At 40.5% G+C, this 20,382-nt stretch overlaps 1 protein-coding gene across 1 annotated transcript; it reads right to left on the bottom strand.

The window, feature by feature from the left end:
* Window positions 1–645: 645 nt before the first annotated feature.
* Window positions 646–20,272, bottom strand: MORN5 (MORN repeat containing 5). The gene is made up of 5 exons (XM_075015258.1): window positions 20,181–20,272; window positions 16,834–16,981; window positions 15,848–15,959; window positions 14,757–14,888; window positions 646–1,700 (listed from the first exon to the last, which is right to left on the bottom strand). The coding sequence occupies exons 1-5, from the start codon at window positions 20,225–20,227 to the stop codon at window positions 1,621–1,623; spliced, it is 519 nt and encodes a 172-aa protein (XP_074871359.1). The 5' UTR covers window positions 20,228–20,272; the 3' UTR covers window positions 646–1,620.
* Between the last annotated feature and the right edge of the window lie 110 nt (window positions 20,273–20,382).

The raw sequence follows: 20,382 nt of genomic DNA, 5'->3' as shown, positions 1-20,382 counted from the left end.
AGGATCAGAATGCAAACCACAGGGCTAATGTGTAGACATTTCTGACCAAATAGATCTTGTATAAGTGGAGGCACTACTAGCCGTGTTGAGAGTATTGCGCTGTACAACTCATGCTGAAGGAAGATCTCCCCAGTAAGTAGCCACAAGCAGTTTTGCTAACTGAGAAATGAGACTCTGATGTTTTAAGCACAGATTGTTTGGAAGAACTGGATGCAATTCAGTGTGTGCAGTTTTAGAGCTAATTATTGTATATGGAAAATATTCAACTGTTCCAAGAACGTAAGAAATCCTCTAATTTATTCAGTACTTTGTTTCACAATGCATTTCACATTGACTATTGACATTGAACAAAACCTTATCTCAGGTCATTCACATTCATCTCCTGTCTGTAGATTTTTTTTTTAAAAAATTCTTCTCATTTATTTAGTTTATTCAGTAATTATCACGTGGGTTATGGTGCAGTACTGCAGACTCTGTGTCCTATAGATTGCCAATGGCTATTTACAAAAAAACTTATAGGCAAAACCCAATGAGGGTAGCCAGTGAAAGGTGAACTTTCCACTAGAATGTAGTATGATAAATAAATTTGATGGGGGAGGGACTGAAAATTGAGTAGCTTAAAATTTTAATTCCAAAATATTTTGATTTTCTTTTTTTTTTGCTCAAGTTGGTTAACCCGAATGCCCTAAATCCTGCACTACTGCTGTCACTGATATATTCAGACCTTGTAATATGAGACCATCTATAAACACTTCTCAGAGTTTTATTTCGAAAGCAGATAATTTTGTTGTAGCATGTTGCAATTACGCATGTCATGGCTACAATGGTAAAAAAATCCTTTTGAATGAGTGGACAGTCAAGACTAGTATTTATTGAAAAAACAAAAACTAAATTGTAAGCACTTTTTTGTAAAACCAATGTCTTGTTTTGTTACATACTTTTAATGTTGTGCTTTGTAAATGTCTGATTTGTGTAATAAATAAAGTTAATGCAAGTAGAAGTGCTGGCACTTACATCAAAAGTGATGTAATTCCATTTTATTTGATTTTAAAATATTCCTGGCTTACTAATCAAACAGCAATCCACCCAGTTTTTCTTTTATTATTTTGTTAAAGGAGAGTTCAACAAATGTTTCTGGTAAATGGATATAATTTCCTAGTTGGCAAACCAGTCATTAAAGAATAACGATGGTGTACATTATTACAACGATCAATCAATATCAAAGTACTGAGCAAAAGAAGGATAAAGAAATACACTGAGACAGCTAACTAGGACCTGCGGAATAATACTGAGATGGAGCTGAATGCTTTCAGCAGAAAATTTGAAGCAGTCTCTTCAGTAAATTGTTTTGCATGTTGAGGCTTAATAAGGTGCATATATTGATCCTACTACAGTGCACACCTCTCAGGAATAGTAGGATAAGTACAGCAAGCTTATTTCCATGGCTTCATGTGAATGTAGTTGATTAAATGATGTTTCCAGTTTTATTATGCTAACAATGGCTATAAAAACTACATTCACATAATCGTTGGGGCTGCTCTAAATCTACAAAGACATTTAGACTTAAGGATGAATCAAATGATGTGTTTTCCAAAAGCAGGGTAGACACAAACGCTGTGCTCACAGTTTAGGTTTATATCCAGTTATTTCATCCCAGCCTTTCCGGCAGGTGCGAACAATCCATTCATGCTCATCATCATCTGAAAGAAGGGAAAAAGAAGTTGTCAAATGTTAAGATTTAAATGCACACTTTGCATAGAAGAGTCCTGATCAGACTGTCTGTTTTCTTGGAGGAAAAAATGGATTTTTAAAATGCATCTTACTTAGCCAACAGCTCCTGTGTACAGTTTTGTTGGCATTTACCAAGAGTCAAAGATATCTAACAGAAGGAATCAACACAGGGTTTAGGGTAAGAAATCTGAACATTAGGCCATTTGATCAAATTAACTGTTTGGAACTCATGCAAAAATTGTAAGGTTTCCTTGTATGTAGTATCATTTCTGATGTCTCACGGTCATTTACAGTAGATACCATAATAATGAGGACACAGAACTTTGCTAGTGTCAATTTTTGAAAATTGCAATTGGTGAAAAGTCCATAGTTAGAGGCCTGGTTCATCTGGAGAGTTTTTTCACAGCTTTTCTTCCAGCATTGTTAGACAAAAATGCCACGTTATAACAGTCACAAGCTTATGTACCAGCTGATGGAAGTACTTCAGACAATCTTCTGCATGTCCCACAATTATTTGATGTCAGTCATGTTATTATCTCTCAGAGTACAGAGACAATGTGAAAAGTGATAACCAAAAAGGCAATTTGGAGAAAACACCTATCCAGCACAGTGTGAATAGAAATATTTTGAATAATTACAGAAAAGTATAACTTGATAAGCATTACTAGTTAGGGTCTTTCAGTTGAAAGGGCTACAACAGCTTGTCTGAAAACCTGTTTGATGGACTTTTACACGTGTTGGGGGATTGAAAATATCTGTGTAGTAGATTGGATGAAATATTAATTATATTGATTTAAACAGTGCCAGTATCTATTTTTTATTCAAATGAAACATACTGTAGCTGAGCTATTTCTGTTTACTGTCATCTTTACAAATTTTGATCAACCTTTGTCATTTGTGTTTCTAACCAACCTGGTTCTCAATGTCTAGGATTCTGTAGCAAGGCAATCAGCAGTGCTCGCCCAAAAAAAACATGCTGACCTTGTCAATGACGGATTTGAAAAAGAAACATGTTGCTAGTGAGGAATCGGCTTCTGAAGGGAGACTTTTGCTTATGAGTTGGGCCTTTATGTTTATATAGTAACACTGAAAAAAATCATACAAATGCAGTAGTGCTGGTCTAAACAGGAGAGAAGCAAACAAAGGATATATGGCAAATGAGGTGCATGCTCTTGAAAATGTCAGGATTGTTCTTAAGTCCTATTGATATCAGTGGACTTTGGATCAAACTCCTAGCTGCTCTTGTTTTTCCATTCTCTCTCCTTTTTCCTGTTTCCTTTTATCCCTGGTATCTTACTATCTTTTCTCATTTATTGTCAAGTGAAACAAGGCCAGGTACCCCCATTCTCTGGGGTGCTACACATTCTGAGCCCTGCTAGAATGCTGGTGAATGCTGACTTATCTAAAGCACATGCCAGGCTTCTGGCTCGAGTCTAACAGTGACACTTGTCAGAGCACCATCTACAACTGGCAGTCACAAGTGCTTGTGAATCAGAGATTTTCCCCAAGAGCATACTGCTGTGTCACTCTTCTGCACGCCCTTACAAATTTATAGGCACAGCGGCTATTTGTTCTTGTCATCTCTCACAATTCTACACTCAAAGATAAGGTTTTATAAAAGCTTACTCAGCTCTGATTGCAGGGCCACCGAAAGACTACTGCATTGCCTGGGATCTCATTCGTGAGTTTTGCCAGGAGGTGTACTTTAGCTGCTGTAACACATGACAGTGATATCATTTTGATAAAATACCCCAAGTGGATACATTTCTTTCTCTGGCCACCTCAACAGGTATATGATATGTCTTGTGCTCTATTCCCTGGCATGAGTGCAACATTAATATACATCCAATGGCATGTCTTTTCTGTTTGTCTCAAAAGAAATGAGCACAACTGGAATAGTTTTAGAAAGAACAACTAATAAGAAGAGAAAAACCTGAGTTAGTTGTTTAAGGTCTGATACTGACATCCCTTAGCAGATGGATGCTACTGAAATCTGTGAAAAGACTGCAAAGTTGGGTGCTACAGGTAAGTCTACACGGCAATAACACCTGTGGCTGCCCAGGTCAGCTGACTTGGGTTTGCAGGGCTTGGGACCATAGGGCTATAAAACTGTAGTAAAGCTGTGTGGATTTGTGCTGAAGTCCAAGCTGTAAGACTTTGCAATTGGGAGCACCCTAGAGCCAGGCACAGTGAGTATTTAATAAATCATGTACAAGCTGTAGTTATTTTGCATGTCAGGTTTTATTTCTGCACTCCAGATCAGTGGTGAGCCACCTAAGAGCCCCTAGCTGTCCCTGCTCCCCAATGTTTCTCTTGCACACTGGGGCACTGGTGCCCCACACTTCCTATGCATTCTCCCTCCCAGCACTTCAGAGGAACTGCAAATTGCCTGATTTGTGCTCCATCCCTGCTCTTCCCCCTGCCTCCCAGAGCTGGAATGCTGTGAATCAGCTGTTCATAGTGCTCCAGCTTGCAGAGGGAGGAGAGAGTGAGGATGGAGCACAAATCAGATGATTCATGTGTGTGTCAAAAGTGCTGGGAAGGAGGGAGAGGTCTAGGTAAGAGCAGGGCTCTGGTTCCTAGTGTGAGGGGCACAGGGTGGGGGATAGAGAGGGGCTGCAAATGGAACTCCAGTGGATTACAGGCTGCAGGGGACCATTGAGATGAAGGAGGGCCACTCATGTGGCCCACCTACTATTGGTGGTGCCCATCCTTGCTCCAGTACTATGGAGATGAGGTCATGTAAATATGGAGATGAGCTACAATGTCCAGCTTGTTAGTGTCTGTTTTTATGTACCTCCTTGATGTAAGAGCTGTTACTCTGAACTTGCAGTAATTGCAAGAAAACGAAATTGCCTGTTTCTGTCCAAATGAAGTAATCAATCAAGCCCTCCACCCCTTGCAAAACACCACCATATCAATTGCTTCCTTTGATAAGGATCATATTGCTCAGGTGTGTTGCATAAAGTGAGCAAACTGCCTTCCTGGGAACAAATCTGCATTAGCCATGAAATTCTGGTGCTCAGCTGACCAATATGAAAGACACAAGGTGTTCTTGGCTTCAGTTCATGAGTTTTCAATAGGAGCTGGTCCATCCAGCTTGTTGCAGAAGTCAAAAAAACCTAGTTTTCAATAGCTGCCATACAGGTGAGCTTTTCTTTCTAAGGATTTTAGTCTCTCATCCATGCCCACCACCACAATACACAGCTCATGCAGTGATCTTATGCTGTGCACAGTAAGTAACAGCAAATAAGCATTGATAAAGACTATGTATGGTTTTCACAAAGGCTGAATTGTAACTAGATGTCCCAGTGGAGTTAGTTATTACCAATTTACATTCCAAACAGAAACAAGAACTTGGCTGGTGAAGAGGCTGCAGCACATTGCCTACCTTAGGGCATCCTCTGCTTAATTCAGAGGAATATAGCAGTCACCTTCACTGGCTCCAACCTGTGAACTGTTAACTATCATATGTATGACTGTGGAGTCTAGGAACCCAAGTCACAGCCCAGGACCCCATTGTGTGAAGAGAACAAAAAGATGGTCCTTGCCCCAAAGAACTTAAAAGTCCAGGTTTCAGTTTCTGACAGCAGTTGGTATCGGCTGCTTCAAGGCAGATTCAAGAAACAAGATAGTGAAGAATTATGCAATAGTTTGTACACAGAGAAAAACCTCTTCCTACCACTCTCATTTAGATATTGGCTTATGCCTAGCATCCTTCTAAACTCTTGTCCACAGTAACATCTTGTGGCAAGGTGTACACCCAGGTAACTGGGCCCAGCCAAGAAAAACATTTCTTTGGATGATCTAAGTAGACAGTCTTTCATTTTCATTGCATGCTTCCATGCCTGTGTTATAGGAAAAGGATATGTAGAGCCAACTGATCTGCCTTACCTATACATCATTATTTTGGTTATTGCTATTGTGTCCTCTCATTTATCTCCTTTCCAGACAAAACCACTGTAACCTTTCCATGTTTCTAATCAGAGCCATCATTCATCTATGAACACCCTCTGTTTCTTTTTTGAGATCAGTGATCAGAACTTAGCATTTTATTCTGAGTGCGGGTGTATCAGAGACTGGCACATTTTTGCTGTAATTTTCCAGACCTTTCTTATACTTCCTAACATCTTATTCACAGCTGAACCACATTAAAAAGCGAAGCTTACTGCAAACTGTATTTGGAGCTGAGAGGTAACCCAAGTGGAACCGAAAGGAGAAATGAGCTGCCACAGCACAGTTTGCAAACCTTTGCTTATGTGCGCTGTCCCACTGACTTCTAATCATTGTCTTTGATGGGGCTGCACCCTGGGAAAGTGGGTAAAAGGCACTAGAGCCTCAAAAAGAAACAGGGACTCCAGGTCCAAATAAAGGACTTTGACAAAATATCTGGAAGCTGCAGGACTATTAGCCAACTGGTGGGCATCACACAAATAATCCTTAGACTAAGGTAAAGGAAAATGAAGGCCCTATTCAGGATAACCGGAGGAACTACAAAAATACAGATCCGAATGGCTCCAGGAATTAGCCATGCATAAAGAGGCAGAGAAATAGTAGAACATAAAGAGTTAAGCTGTGGTTAAACATACTTTTGCCAGCTAAAGAAGACTGGTTGATAATTACTGTAGTTTTAGGGCTATTTGAATCAGTGCAGCTGCAACCTCTTCAGTAGTAACCCCTGAAACAAGACAAACTGGGTTTATTGTACTGAACAAGTCTTAAAGCTCCTCCCTGATTGTTAATAATTGGCAGCAATGGACTTAACAGCCTCTTGACTACCCTTTTTACACTCTACCTGACTGTGCAGCTAACAATTTAAATCACAGATGCCGATCCTTCTTTGTGGCAGCTGCTTGTTAACTACACGTTCCCCTTTTTCTGTCACTGGCGGCTTCCATAACCCTGCAACACCAGGGTTAGGCTGGAGAATCACATTTCATCAATATTTAAAATGGAATTAAACCTTGATGTTTGATTAAAGCTATCAGACAGCTTGTTGTAATTACTATTTTACAAACTGCGATTGTTTGAATATGTTAATATGATTGTCTAAGCACATCTTCACCTTCAGAAGTAATTTTCTTTTAAATTTTTTAAAAAAAAAAATACAAACTCTTTCATCAACTGTAAATTATCACCCTGAGCACAATTAGGTGGTATGTGGCTCTTTGCATTGTGTGTTGAATTTTATTTCAGCTCATTTATCTTTAAAAGTTTAGTCTTTCTCCTTCTTCAATGACCTCAGTAGACTATGAATTCATGAAATATATTTTGATAAAATGAAATACTTTCATGTTCAGATTTTGAAAATAAAAGAAATTGCTTTGTGTGAAAACACTGATAAAATCCAAGGAAGCCACATTTGCTTAATACATCATAGAATACTAGACGTGGAAGGAACCTCAAGAGGTCATAAAGTCCCATCCCCTGCTCTCATGGCAGTACCAAGCACTATCTTTATCATCCCTGTTAGATATTTATCCAACCTGTTCTTAAATATTCCAGCAATGGAGATTCTACACCCGCCCTCAGCATTTTATTCCAGTACTTAACCACCCTGAGAGTTACAAAATTTTTCATAATGTCTAACCTAAACCTTGCTGCAATTTAAGCCCATTAATAAACCCCATTGATTTAAGCCCAAATGATAAGTTACTTGTTTGAAAGTTAGTGAAATCTAATGATTTGTACATGAAATATAGAAGTTATGAGACAAAGTGAGGCCTTGTAGGAGGAGGCATTAGAATGTATCATTTGGTTTTGTTTTGTTGTTTTTTTTTTTTTTTTTTAAAACAATTTGAGTCTTTTAACATTTCCATCACAATTGTCATAGGCTACCTTCCAGTCAGCTACAGGACACCAGCAGGCCTTCACCACTCCACTAAGCCCTATCTGGATCATACTATAATCTCTGAAGGTATTAATACTTGGTGACTCTCACAAAAAGAAAACCATGAACCATTCCCATACATATTCTACATGTTGTAACTTGATTGTCTGTATCTGTATTAGGGTCTGATCCTGCAAGCCTTAACAACAAGAGCTGTCTCCCTGACGTTAGTATGACTACTAGCTGAAGAAAGAGTTCCTTGCCTTGAGTAAAGGTTGCAGAAAGGGACCTTTGCATTGTCGCTCCTTGGAGCGCAAACTGTGTCTTCTAATTTAAGTCAGTGCCAAGCATATTCTCAGCACTCTATAAATAACAGCTGTTCACTCTTTCACATACCTGACTCCTCCCATCACCCATGGTGCAGTTTATCATGTGCTCTCCTTCCACAATTACAGCCATATGTGATAGCATCACAGTCGTCACCTTTACTGCCCCACATTTAACTTCCACTGCCCCTCCCCAAAATCTCCTGCCCCTCCTTCCTTGTCTAACCTCAACAACATCAGTGTTGGCAAGAAAATGGAAAATATGTATCCAATTAACCTTTACTTCCACACACATGTTCTCACCCTTCCATTTCCATATAATTGCGTAAATCCAAAATGGCCTCAAAATGAACTTTCCATCTCTTACAAAACTTGTTTTCATAGGTACTGTATAGCTGAACGCAAGCCTCTACGCTGTTTGTATCAAAACTTTCAAACTGGATTCACAATGGGATGGCTAACACACAAACAAAGCTGTTGTTCTTGGCATGCTGCTATTGGGAATTCAAACCTTCACAGGTTTCAAAGCGATAATTATATTAGGCTCAGGAAACCGCAATGAACAATATATCGACAAAGGCTATGGTTGTTTAAATGATTGCAGTGATTTAGTAACGCAATGCATGTATTAATATTAACACCATGTTAGCCATGCTAGCTACAGTAGAGAGTGCTAATCATACTGATTAATAATCTGCTTTATTGACTGGGGTAAATTGAATCTGGCTTCTAAATTCTACCAGTCAATGTTAAAAATGCTCTCTTGGTTACACAGCACAGAACTCTCAATTGTAGCTGTACCTTGCATACCTTTTGCCGCACTGAAGATGTAAGTATGTGTTTTGCAGTCATGTCCAAAGTGTGCTAGTTGCTTTCACATGGAAGACTTAGTTCCTGCACTATGGAGTGTACAGTCTGAAAAGACCCAGCCAATGAAGGAGGGGAGGGGGAAGAGTGAACGAAAATGAGGAGCTTAAGGACAGGTACACAGCTACTTCATTATGTGAGGTTAGGGTATTTTTTTCTTTGTTAAACATATGGAACTCCTGCCTTTCTCATCCCTGTCCGTCCTCCACCCCCACATCTTCCCATCAACAGTCTGCCTGCATGATCTGGCCCCACAGCAGTACCCAGGATTGATCCCAGCAATCTTCTCCCTGCCCTCCTATGTTTTTGGGTTCCTTCTCACCACTCAAATGGACAGTTGAGGAATAAGTGAGCTAAGCAAACATGCTACTTGGTAAGTTTCTTGCTAGTATGGCAGAAGATGTGTGTGGTGTTCCCGATTCTTATCCATGTAAGAAATACCACTGAAAGTCAAGTGGTGTTAGGCATTATTTGGTAAATGCCATCTGTCAGCTAGGTGTTGCATGGGAAACTTTGAGACAACCTCTGCCCCCCGAAGCTCACAGTTTAGAAGACACTCACAGGTAGATTAGATGAACGACGAGACTCAGAGAAAGGGGTTTATAGGAACAAATATACTGTCCCTCTTGTTCACCCAATGTTTTCCATATTTTACTATCATGGGCTTCAAAGTAGTGGGGGTTTGCAAGGTGGAGAAGTGGGGCATTGAGGAATAGCATAAATATGGGGCAATACAGAGGAAGATTAGTTGTTGGAATAGAGGAAGAGGGGAAGGGGAACATGAGGGATGATAATAGGATCTAAGATCCCAGACACGATTTGGAATAAAATTGAACAAGACCCTGAGGACAAGGGAAGCAAGGGGAGTGACTTGGTCAGTTGGCAGACAAGTAAGATACTTTTTGCTATGTGTTTTGGCAGGATTAGAATAGAATGATGGGAATACCAGCTTGTTCAGAAAGAGGCATGAGCAGCAGTCAAGGAAGGCGATGACAAAGACAATTGTTTTAGCTGTTGAAAATAAATCTATAGGCTGCTCACATTTATAAGGACTATGTGTGAGAGCAAGGGTTATAGGTTGTACCTGTATGTATATACAGACCTGTGTACAACTTTTCTTCACTGGCTTGTCGAGAGAAGTAAGGTTGCCAGCTCCAAGCAGAGAGATCAATGAATTGCAAACAAACTGCATTTGTCACATAAATATGTAAAATGTAAAATTCAATCAATTTGTCAGATGGAAAAAAACCCCACAAACAATAGACACAATTTGTGTTGTTCAGAACCCAGAGGTAAAGACTAAGCATTTCAAATTAATTTCTGCAAAAGCTTATTTTTTTTTTTTTTCTAAACAGGTCTGGATCCCATTCCTTGGAAGAATATACTGATTACCAACAATTTTTCAGAGCTTTACAAAAACATTATTTCTTTTGTTATGTGAAACGCAGAATCAGCCATCTGGCAAATGCCCCAGAGCTAAAATCTTTTACACGACATATAATTCAGAATGATTAAATACACAACAGCAAATAGCTATAGCATTGCACTTGAAATAGCACGAACTTTTATTGCCGATCGCAACTGATTTCTTTAGCTTAACAAGTATCCACAGAACAATTATTTGAAGAGCCTTTAAGAGTTTCAACATACAGGCGTTAGAGCTCATCTAAATTCAGAATCTTAAATCTAATAAAATGCCCCAAATATATAAATTACTGAATATTCTTATTTTACAAGCAGACATTCAGATCACTGGGAAACTAAGTTCAATGTAAGAATGAAAATACCACTCTCTTTATGAATATGTTTTGTGGTGAAAGGTTTTCCTTTTCCTTTGCTAAAAGCATCTGCCACAAGAGTTCTTAGGCAATGACTAGGGGCTAGTCTAGAATCAGGGCATTCGCCCACTACCTACAGCAACAGAATGGGTGACCTCAGAGGAGAATGATGTCCAGCAAGTACAGCCCTTCTTTTCCTGCAGTAGAACATTTTTTTTTTTTAATTTTAACTAGCCTCATATCTAGAAAACTCTGCAGTATTGCTAAGTCCATGTCTTCTACCAATTCTGATGTCAGCTAGCATCACCCGTGGCTGTGAGAACTACACACAAATATCTGCTCACATTTGGTACTTGCTAAGAATGGTAGGGCTTGTGCTATTCTGCACATGATTTTCAAATGATATGGCTTTATTTCTCAACTATGTTTCTTCAGGCAAAGCAAAGCCCACCTACCTCACTGAGTAATCTGTACACACTACATCTAAGTTGTAAGGCAACCCCCCTAAAACCATCAGGGGGCACAGAGTCCCTCAGAGTTTGAGGAGGAATCCCTGCCAACCCCCTCCACCACTTCCCGCCCCGCTGGAAAGAGAGGGAGAATAATGGGCAGATGAATTGGGCAAGAGCCCCTGGAGAACACAGATGCCTCCCACCCACATCAGTGGGAACGAACTCGATGGAGACTTCTACTGCACTGAGGACCCAGAAGTCCTGCCAGAGCTGCCTGCTGACAGGGATGCGGAGAAGCAGTTGAGACTGCCATCAGCAGAGAGAGAGAGAAGACAACCCAGACCCACAAGTACAAAATGACAGAGAGCAGGAAATAGCCCAGGGATAGTCCCTGTTTTTTGCCCAAATCCCAATCAGCAGTGTTTTGGCTAGATTGCTGCTGACTCAGTGGTGGAACCATCTGCCGCTGTTAGTTCTAGGCTAGCATCTAGTAGAATAGGATGGTCCCAGGTCCCCTTGTCTCCCGCTGCCAACCCCACATTTCTGTGGTGACAGCCTCCCTACCTTAAATCAAGAGGCCTGTGTTTGTTTGTCTGCTGTTGGCCAGAGCTAGGATAGCTGACTGTTTGTTGCTCTCCTTTGCCTGAGGGCACAATCTCAGACTGTTTGTGGTCCTGCCCTGCCTGAGTCCCAGATGACTTGCTCCCTGCCTTTAACCCGACAGTAAGTGGGTGTAGCCTCTGTCAGAGACTGACAAGAAGGGATGACTATGCACTTTTCCACAACTATTGAATGAAGTCTGACCTGGGATGATCCAGAAAGGATAAATGGAATTTCTTCAAATTTTCCAAAATGATTCATTCCAGGTTCATTCAGACCAAACAGAAGATGTTTCAGTCCCAAGGATAATGGTAGGAGGTACTCGCAAACATGTGATTATTGAGGCTTGGAATTAAAAGTGCCATCTCAACCTTCACTATATAGAGTCATATTAGTGACATGTAATGAAACTGTTGTTATTCTGAAAACACATCTGTTTAAACTGCAGAATAAGATAATACTCCTGACTTCTAACCTCAGTTTACCATAATAATTTATTCAGAAACTCTGCACTTGAGCCTTCTGGGACTTTTCCTTTTAAGTTACAATATTCAAGGCTTGTCAAAATCACAACTTGATTGGTTATTGCTGGGTCACAAAGCAGCCAACCCCTGCCCCCCCACACACACTTTCTTTTCAATAAATAATAGACTGAGTCTCTTGGCCAAATTCTTCTCATAATTATGTATTTGAATCCATAGTTAACCTACTGACTTTAAGGTGCCTACCCAAGAACTTCAGTGAAACTTCCTCAAGGCTTTATGCACCACTTATGCCCTAAAGGAGGAGCATAAAGAACAGACAGCAAAACAGTATCAATCTCAGCAGGAGGAGCAGGAGCAGGGGTTGTGCCAGTTAAGTCAGCATCAGGAGGACACAAGCAGAAGGAAGCATATTACACCAAAAACATTTTATTTTGTTATTAGTGAGGCAGAACTGCTACTAATTCCGTGATCCCTTTCACTCCAGCTGCTTGGCATGGAATGACTTTTACTGCTGTCATATGCTCTCCATTTGACAGCAAATCTAAAATCTTGTATTTTTTGCATCTTTCAGTGAAAATTATAACTCTGAATATTCATCTTTAGGTCTTTGTATTGGTCAGTCACTAAAAATGTCAGGAGAATGAGTTCTCAAAGGCTATATTTCTTTAGCGGCAGTAGGGGGTCTAACTCCAGAATTAACAATTGAAAAAATAAACAGCACTTCTCACAAATAGGCATTCCCACATGTTCTTTCTATGTCTGCAATGTTATGTATTAGATGATATTGAGGGACAAAGAAAAGATCCAAAAAGCACACGAACATACTGTAGAAATTTTAAGTTCAGCACCAAAGAAAAAATAGTCTCCAGACTGAGAAGTAACTGTGAAGATTTTATAAAAATTGAAACCCTTGAATATTACCTTGGGGCAAGGAATGTATTTTTTTCATTGCACACATTGCCCTGCTCTCAGTTACACTAGAAACTTTTGCACCGCTTGGCAGTGACAGGCCTTAATGTAAATGAACCTCAGACACTGGATAGTTTGTGAAACTGAAGTCCTGCTAAATGAGACAGGAACTTCTATGATACTCTGTGTACACATACTACATAAAGAAAAGCAAACTGCGACTCACTCCAAAGGGGCCTTCTCTTCTCCTTGCTAGAAAGATGGTTTTGTTCATTGATCTTTTTTTTGTTTGGCACGAGTGTCAGAGCCAAAGGCAGAGTGCCTCCTTTCTGTGCTCGCAGCAGTGAAGCAAGAGGCTTCACAACAAACAAGGATGAAAGGCTGGGGCCAGAGTATCCTCAAATACCACTCCCAGACTTGAGGATGATGGTGTCATTTGGCTAAACCTGTCAAGCTGTTGTAAGAGCTTCCTGAATGCTTCCTACCATCTGCTTTTGATGCTTTCAAGACTTGGACAGAAGCCTGGCAGTTTTCCTGCTTTTTCCTGACCAACCTATAAAGGAATAGTTCTGGATCTGTTCCCTGTCATTCCAACCTCTCTCCTCAGTTTCTTCTGCCTTCAGCTGTATTTTTTTTAACTGCTGTGGCCTTGTGCCCTGAATTATTTCTCTTGGGGAAGTTAACAGTCTTCTGATGTCGAACAAGTGCTGGATCTTTCAATTGTGTTCATGTTCTTGGCGGAAGGGTATGGCCTACATGATACATTCCTCCTTCACACCCATGTTGACAAATTTAACTTCACACTAGTGTTGGACTCAAAAGAATATTTAATAAAAAAGAGATCAGAATCATCTACTACATCTTCTACTTATAATTTTTTTGTTAGACTGCCTTCTATAATGTAATGGTACGGAATATTGATGTTGTCTGTAGGTAACAGAAATAAATGTAGCAGAGGACAATGAGTTCAAAGCATACATTAAAAAACAATAAATTGAATTCCTAGGCGTTCCCTCCTGTACTAATCTGCGCAGGTTCCTGTGTTTTTGGAAAGCATTTTGCTTATCTTACTCATCGGCAGCCCCATTCTAGTATTTTGGATAAGTGCCATTTGTAATAATCTAAATAATTATTTATTGAGGATTTATGAAATAGGCAGATAATATTTCCAGTTCATTTGGTCTCTCCTCTTCCCTTCTCTCCTCCCACAACACTATTAATCCAGGTTTCTAAATGCTCTCAGGACATGATCCTACAAGGTGGTGAACACTGACGCAGTCCAGCAAGATACTTAATCTAGTCCCTAATTTGAAGTAAGTGAGCAGTCTCACTGCAATCAAAGGGACTATGCTGGTGCTTAACGTTAAGCACATGCTTAAAGTTAAGCACGTGCTTAATGGATCAGGGCAGAGAGCTTGACAACTTGAAGGACTGAATCCACTGAAAATATAAATGCATATCTTGAAAACACTGTCTTGCTGCGTATCACAAGACTGAATAAATCTTCCTTGGCTTAAAAGCTGAATCAAATGCATTTATTCATATGTGCCTGTGATAACATCAAATATAATTTTGAAAACCAAGTGCAAGATGGTGCATACAAATTCCCTGGGAATTAACTAGTTGATATAAGAAACTTATGGGTTTTTTTAAGCATTTTAGCTCAGCTGCAGAACCTGAATATAGTTTTTTTAAATTTCAGATATGACCACACACAGTACAATATATGTGAAACAAAACCATCTTACGCTGCACTTGAAGGTGAGCGAAACACATACCTGCATTCCTCAGAAACCTGAGTTTGTAATCAACAACAACTCTGGTATTAGGATTATAGAATCCATCACCACAGTCATAACAGTCTTCTGGGATTGTTCTGGGAGGATCTAAGTTTGTAAGCTGCGAGATACCTGAAAATACAAAAAAAAATCCCATTTTTTTACAACTGCACTCTTTTATCAAACTAAATAATGATAATAAGTATGCATTACTTTTCACGTCTATAGCACTTTCCATTATAAGGTCTCAAAGCATTTTATAAACTTTACTCGATTAAGATTTCCATCACTCTTATGGTAGGTAATTACTATAACCATTTTGTAACTCGAGAAACTGATGCACAGGGAGGTCCACCCGGAAAATGTTTGCACAGAGTGGAAGAAAGATTACCTTCCCTTACTGAGAGTCCTGTGATTCAGCCCATAATATTAATACTATGAAAATGTACTGAAAACTCCAAAATGAAGCGAAGAAAGCATAGCCATGGCTTAAAGAGGAATATCACTCTTCAAATGTTATATAGTACAAAAAAGACTACAGCTCATTATGCCAACGATTATTCAGTGATCATCACATTTTTTTCACCTTTTAATCACTGATGAACTAGTAAATATGTCTAGCAGACAAATTTTATAGGCTGGACATAAAGCACATATTTTCATATCCAATGAAAATTTGTCATTTTTAAGCTACGTGTTTCATGAACCAGGCTGTTTGTGAATTTCTGTTACTCTTTCAGGTGCTTTAGAACATTATGCAAAATTATGAATGCAGGGTAATATATCTTCTTTTGGTTTTTGTCCTAGTTTTCTTTAATAAAATACATATAGAATGCAGTGAATGCGAAATCCATAAAAGGCTTGATCACATGTCACAAATTGCTAGGTAACAATGTCCTGCCCTCATTACATTATCACTCAAGAAGAAACTATCCACCACATTTATCAGTGTCGTGTGGTTGGAGTTCTGAAATAAACCAGAATGTTCCTGCTCCATGTTACTCATACAGTTGAATTAATCTTTCCTAATTATCATAGTTGTTGAGTTTAAATCCTTCCAGACTGTTGTTATCACAAACGCAACACAGTACCTGCTGGCTTTAGACCGGAACAGATTTCTGTATAAAATCTTCTGTCGTAGCCATCACAATAATGCCACTTTTTATCTTGGAATTCAAGACCATCTGCAAAGGTATATTTCCCCTGCAACGCAAATTCAAGTACCCAGTAAGTATGATTAATGGAGTGAAGAAAAACATTTTTATATCCATTACCAAAGATGCCTGTTATCCGAGAATAAATAATACATAGTTTTGCTCCACATTTAAGTGCAGGTGGAAATGATGCCTGCAGAGCCAAAAGAACCACATTCCAAAACCAAATCATTTCCCCTGTTCAGTGGGAAATAACTTTTGTCCAGGTAATAAGTGCAACCAACACCGTGAGAGAGAGAGAGAGAGCCACAAATGGGAAATATGGTGATTTGATATCTTCCTTATATTTCTTAGTAGAAACATCGTTCTAAAAACAAATGATGATAATTATCTATTACTTTGCATCTTTATAGCTGTGTCTTATTCATTCTGTATAGCATTTGAACAATGACATGTCTCTACAAGCTGTAGCTAAATGCTTTCGACCTCATTTTCGAGTTTTCTATGTATGTTCATAATATTAGTCTTATGGGCTAAATCACAGGACTCTGAATATGGGGAGCCAAGCTTGCTTCTGCTCTATACCAAACATTTGGACAGTTCTGTTTCAGTTTCCCCACCTATAAAATGGTCCTAGTAATTACCTACCATAGGAGTGATGGAAATCTTAACTTAGTAAGGTTTATAAAATGTTTGTAGATCTTATGATGGAAAGTGCTACAAAGTTGTGAAGTAGTACTCTATATACTTATCATCATTTGTTTATTTTGAGTACATAACAAGGATCAGCCTTTACATAAGAGTACCACATCTAATCAGTTTGCTATGGCTGCATGGGGAATTGGCATAAGTGAACTTCCTGCCTCCTCATGTGCTGTTTCTAAGCCTTCAGCATCACATCCTCACTACTACTAAGATAATACCTCTTTTGCAATTCCGCAGTCCCAGATGCCTTCATATTTGCTTCCATTAGGAAAATACAAGGTTCCTTTACCATGAAACATTCCATCTTTCATCGTGCCCTTATACTTGGTTTCAGTTGGGAGAGTATATTGGCCTTTTCCTTCAAACCTGTGAATAATAATCAAGAATTGTTTAAGAACATTTAACTAGATGTCCAAAAGGGCAAACCCGCACAATTCAGGAAGGCTTCACTGGTTAAAAAAAGACTTAGCTCCCTTCACCTCCCTGCTGAGCTATTAAAATAATTTAAATAACTTACAAATGGAAGAAAGGGAGGTTGATAGTAATTAATATAGTAAGAAGCTATGCATGGTAGAAAATGAATGACCATATTTAAATACCCTTACAAAAGGTGAATAATAATGACTGTTATTTACAAGTCTTAGAGGGTGAGCCATGTTAACCTATATCTGCAAAAACACTGTAGCCCTGGCTCAGAATACCTTACACATGGTAAACTCATATCTGGCAGTCCTGGGACCAGGAAGTTGCCGGATACACAAATGTTCTGGATAATAGAAAGACATACCTAGCAATGTATAACACTAAAGAAAAACAAGATTAGATATTAAGAAACAAACAAAAAAGTATGCACTGTACTTTATTTACCAACAACAGTAGTATTGTACACTGTAAACTTATAGACTGTGGCCACACATGGCCAAAACTTTGAAATGGCCATGCAAATGGTCATTTCAAAGATTAATAATGAAGCACTGAATTGAATATTCAGCGCCTCATTAGCATTTGGACGCTTCTGGCCGCAGCACTTCGAAAGCTCCTCTTTCGAAAGCGCGTGGCTCAGCACGGATACATGGGGGTCCTTTTCGAAAGGACCCCGCACCTTTTGAAATCCCCCTATTCCTCTCAGCGGAGGGGAATAAGGGGATTTCGAAAGGAGTGTGGTCATTTCAAAAAGGACCCCTGTGTAGCCGCGCCGAGCACTTTTGAAAGCAGTGCGTTCGAAGTGCTGCAGCCGGAAGCATCCCAATGCTAATGAGGTGCTGAATATTCAATTCAGCGCCTCATTAGTAATCTTCGAAATGGCCATTTCGAAGTTTGGCCAAGTGTGGCCACAGCCATACTGTATTTGCGTTGTTTGTACTTACTTTCACTATACTATACTTATGGAAAATGTAACTAAAATGCCAGTTATTTAAGAGTTCTGGGTAATAATATGCTGAATATGTAAAAGTTAACTTATGCAATTTGCGCTCCACAAATTACAGTAATTTCAAGCTTCCTTATTTTGAACCCACTGCAGACTACACTGCATCGGGATTAGAAATAAGGGACTATTTCAAACTTCCTGGTAACCCTCGTCCGATGAGGGTTACTAGGAACAAAACATTGCACTCAAAATAGCAGAGATATTTCTAGTGCAGTGTTTGGCCACATAGTTTCTATACTGAAATAGAAATTATAGAGAAGCTTTAGCCTAACAGATTTATTTGGGCATAAACTTTCATGGTAAAACTCACTTCTTCAGATGCGTTCCACCCCAATGCATTTGATAAAGTGGGTTTTATTCACAAAAGCTTATGCCTAAATAAATCTTTTAGGCTGTGGCCACATTTGGCCAAAATTTCGAAATGGCTATGTTAATGGCCAAATCAGAGAATACTAGTGAGGTGCTGAAATGAATATTCAGTGCCTCATTAGCATGCTGCTGGCTGTGGCACTTCATAAGTGCTGCGTTTCGCTCACGCGCGCCTCATCTACATAGGGGTCCTTTTCAAAAGGACCCTGCAGACTTCGAAATCCTCTTATTCAGCTGAGGGGAATAAGGGGATTTCAAAATGTGCGGTGTCCTTTCAAAAAGGACCCCCATGTAGCTGCGCCAAGCCACTCGCATTCGAAAGCAGTGCTTTTAAATTGCCGTGGCTGCAAGCGTGTGAATGCAAATGAGGCACTGAATATTCAATTCAGCACCTCATCAGTATTCTCTGATTTGACTACAAGCATGGCCATTTGAAAATTTTGGCCAAGTGTGGACACAGCTTTAGTCTTTAAGGTGGCACAGGACTCCTCATGGGGGGTTCTTGGATGAAAACTGCTTTGTAAATAACAAATGCATTTCAAAATGGATTTACAAACAAGGATCAACATACCTGCCATTTAACTATAGTCATTTCTGGGGTTTAACAGTGCACAGCAGCAGAACCCAAGAGTGTAGGACAGAAGTGAAAACAACTTTTGCAACAGGGACTGCAAGTGGAATGCTAGGCTGCCAAAACTGAATCAACTTTTAAGAATCTGGCTAGCACGATAAGGCAAACGCTCAGTTTTGAAAACAAAAACAGCCATGGAATCATTAATAACGTAAGAAGTGGGGTTTACATCTCACCCAAAGCACAATGATGAAAGCAGCAAAGCACCTTTTACCAGCAGCCTGTGACCTTGGAAAGAAGCAGGCAACCTACTGAATCCCCCACCAGACTTTCCCCTAGCAGTTGTGCACTGTTTACAATTATTAACAGGACAAGACCTAGACCGTTTCTACTACTCTTCAGTGTCTCCAACAAAGTAATGTGGTTGAGTGATGAATAAGATGAAGCTGCTTTTTTATCACATCACCTAGCGTGGTACCTTTAGCCCTATTACAGAGATAGTGATGCTGAGATGTTAAGCCAGGGGTGAAAGTAATTTAATGTTCCTTACAGGCACAGTCCTATCACAAGTAACATCCCCTGCCAGCTCTTTAAGTAGCTCCCTGCTGGCTTTGCTGCAGCTCAGCCCGCTCTTACCGGAGCTGCGCATCAAGATGCATCCGCTTATGTTTAGCTCCGGTTAAGGCCCCCATCTTCAAAGATATTTAGGTTCCCAAAGAGGAAGAGGGGCAGCCTGTGGGATCTTCAAGTGCACCCACGTGCCTAACTGCCATGGGTTTCACTAGCGTCTCCGCACTTGTGCGGTGCCAAGGTGCCTTTAGAACTCCAGTCCTACTTGCCCAGGGCGCTGGAGGCGGCGGCGGGCGCAGGATGCGCTCGCAGCTCCGCCTCGCTCCCCACGCCGTGCTCAGTCCCTCAGGTCTCTCTTGCCTTAAAAGGCCCCGATATCCCCACAAGCAGGTCGCCACCGGGTCTGCCCTGCTGCCCCTGCAATGCTGCAGCTTAAGCAAGCGGGCGTGCACGGAGAGGGCAGCAAGGAGCTTTCCCGCGTGGGAGGTGTCACACCACGGCCCCCAGTGTGCCCAGAGATTTGCACGGCCACGATTCTTCCCGCCTGATTGTTCACACTGGGGGGCTTTTCATACACGTGCAACCCCCTTCCCCAAGGCTGCCTCCTCCCCCACCCCGGCCCCCACCTGCCATGCACATAGTCCCCGCAGTAGGTGCTGCCCGTGACTTCCATGGTGCCCCCGGGACGCGCCCAGGCCTGGGCTCGGCGAGGCGGCAACCTGTCACCATGACAACAAGCCGGAAGGCGGGGCACGGGAAGCAGCAGGCGGGGACAGAGGACAAGCTCCGCCCCCACGCCCTCGACACGCGGCTGACCCTTCCCACTCG

This window comes from Carettochelys insculpta, chromosome 21, assembly GCF_033958435.1.
Source record: "Carettochelys insculpta isolate YL-2023 chromosome 21, ASM3395843v1, whole genome shotgun sequence".
NCBI lineage: Eukaryota > Metazoa > Chordata > Testudines > Carettochelyidae > Carettochelys > Carettochelys insculpta.
This window is presented reverse-complemented; position numbering and strand designations above follow the sequence as displayed.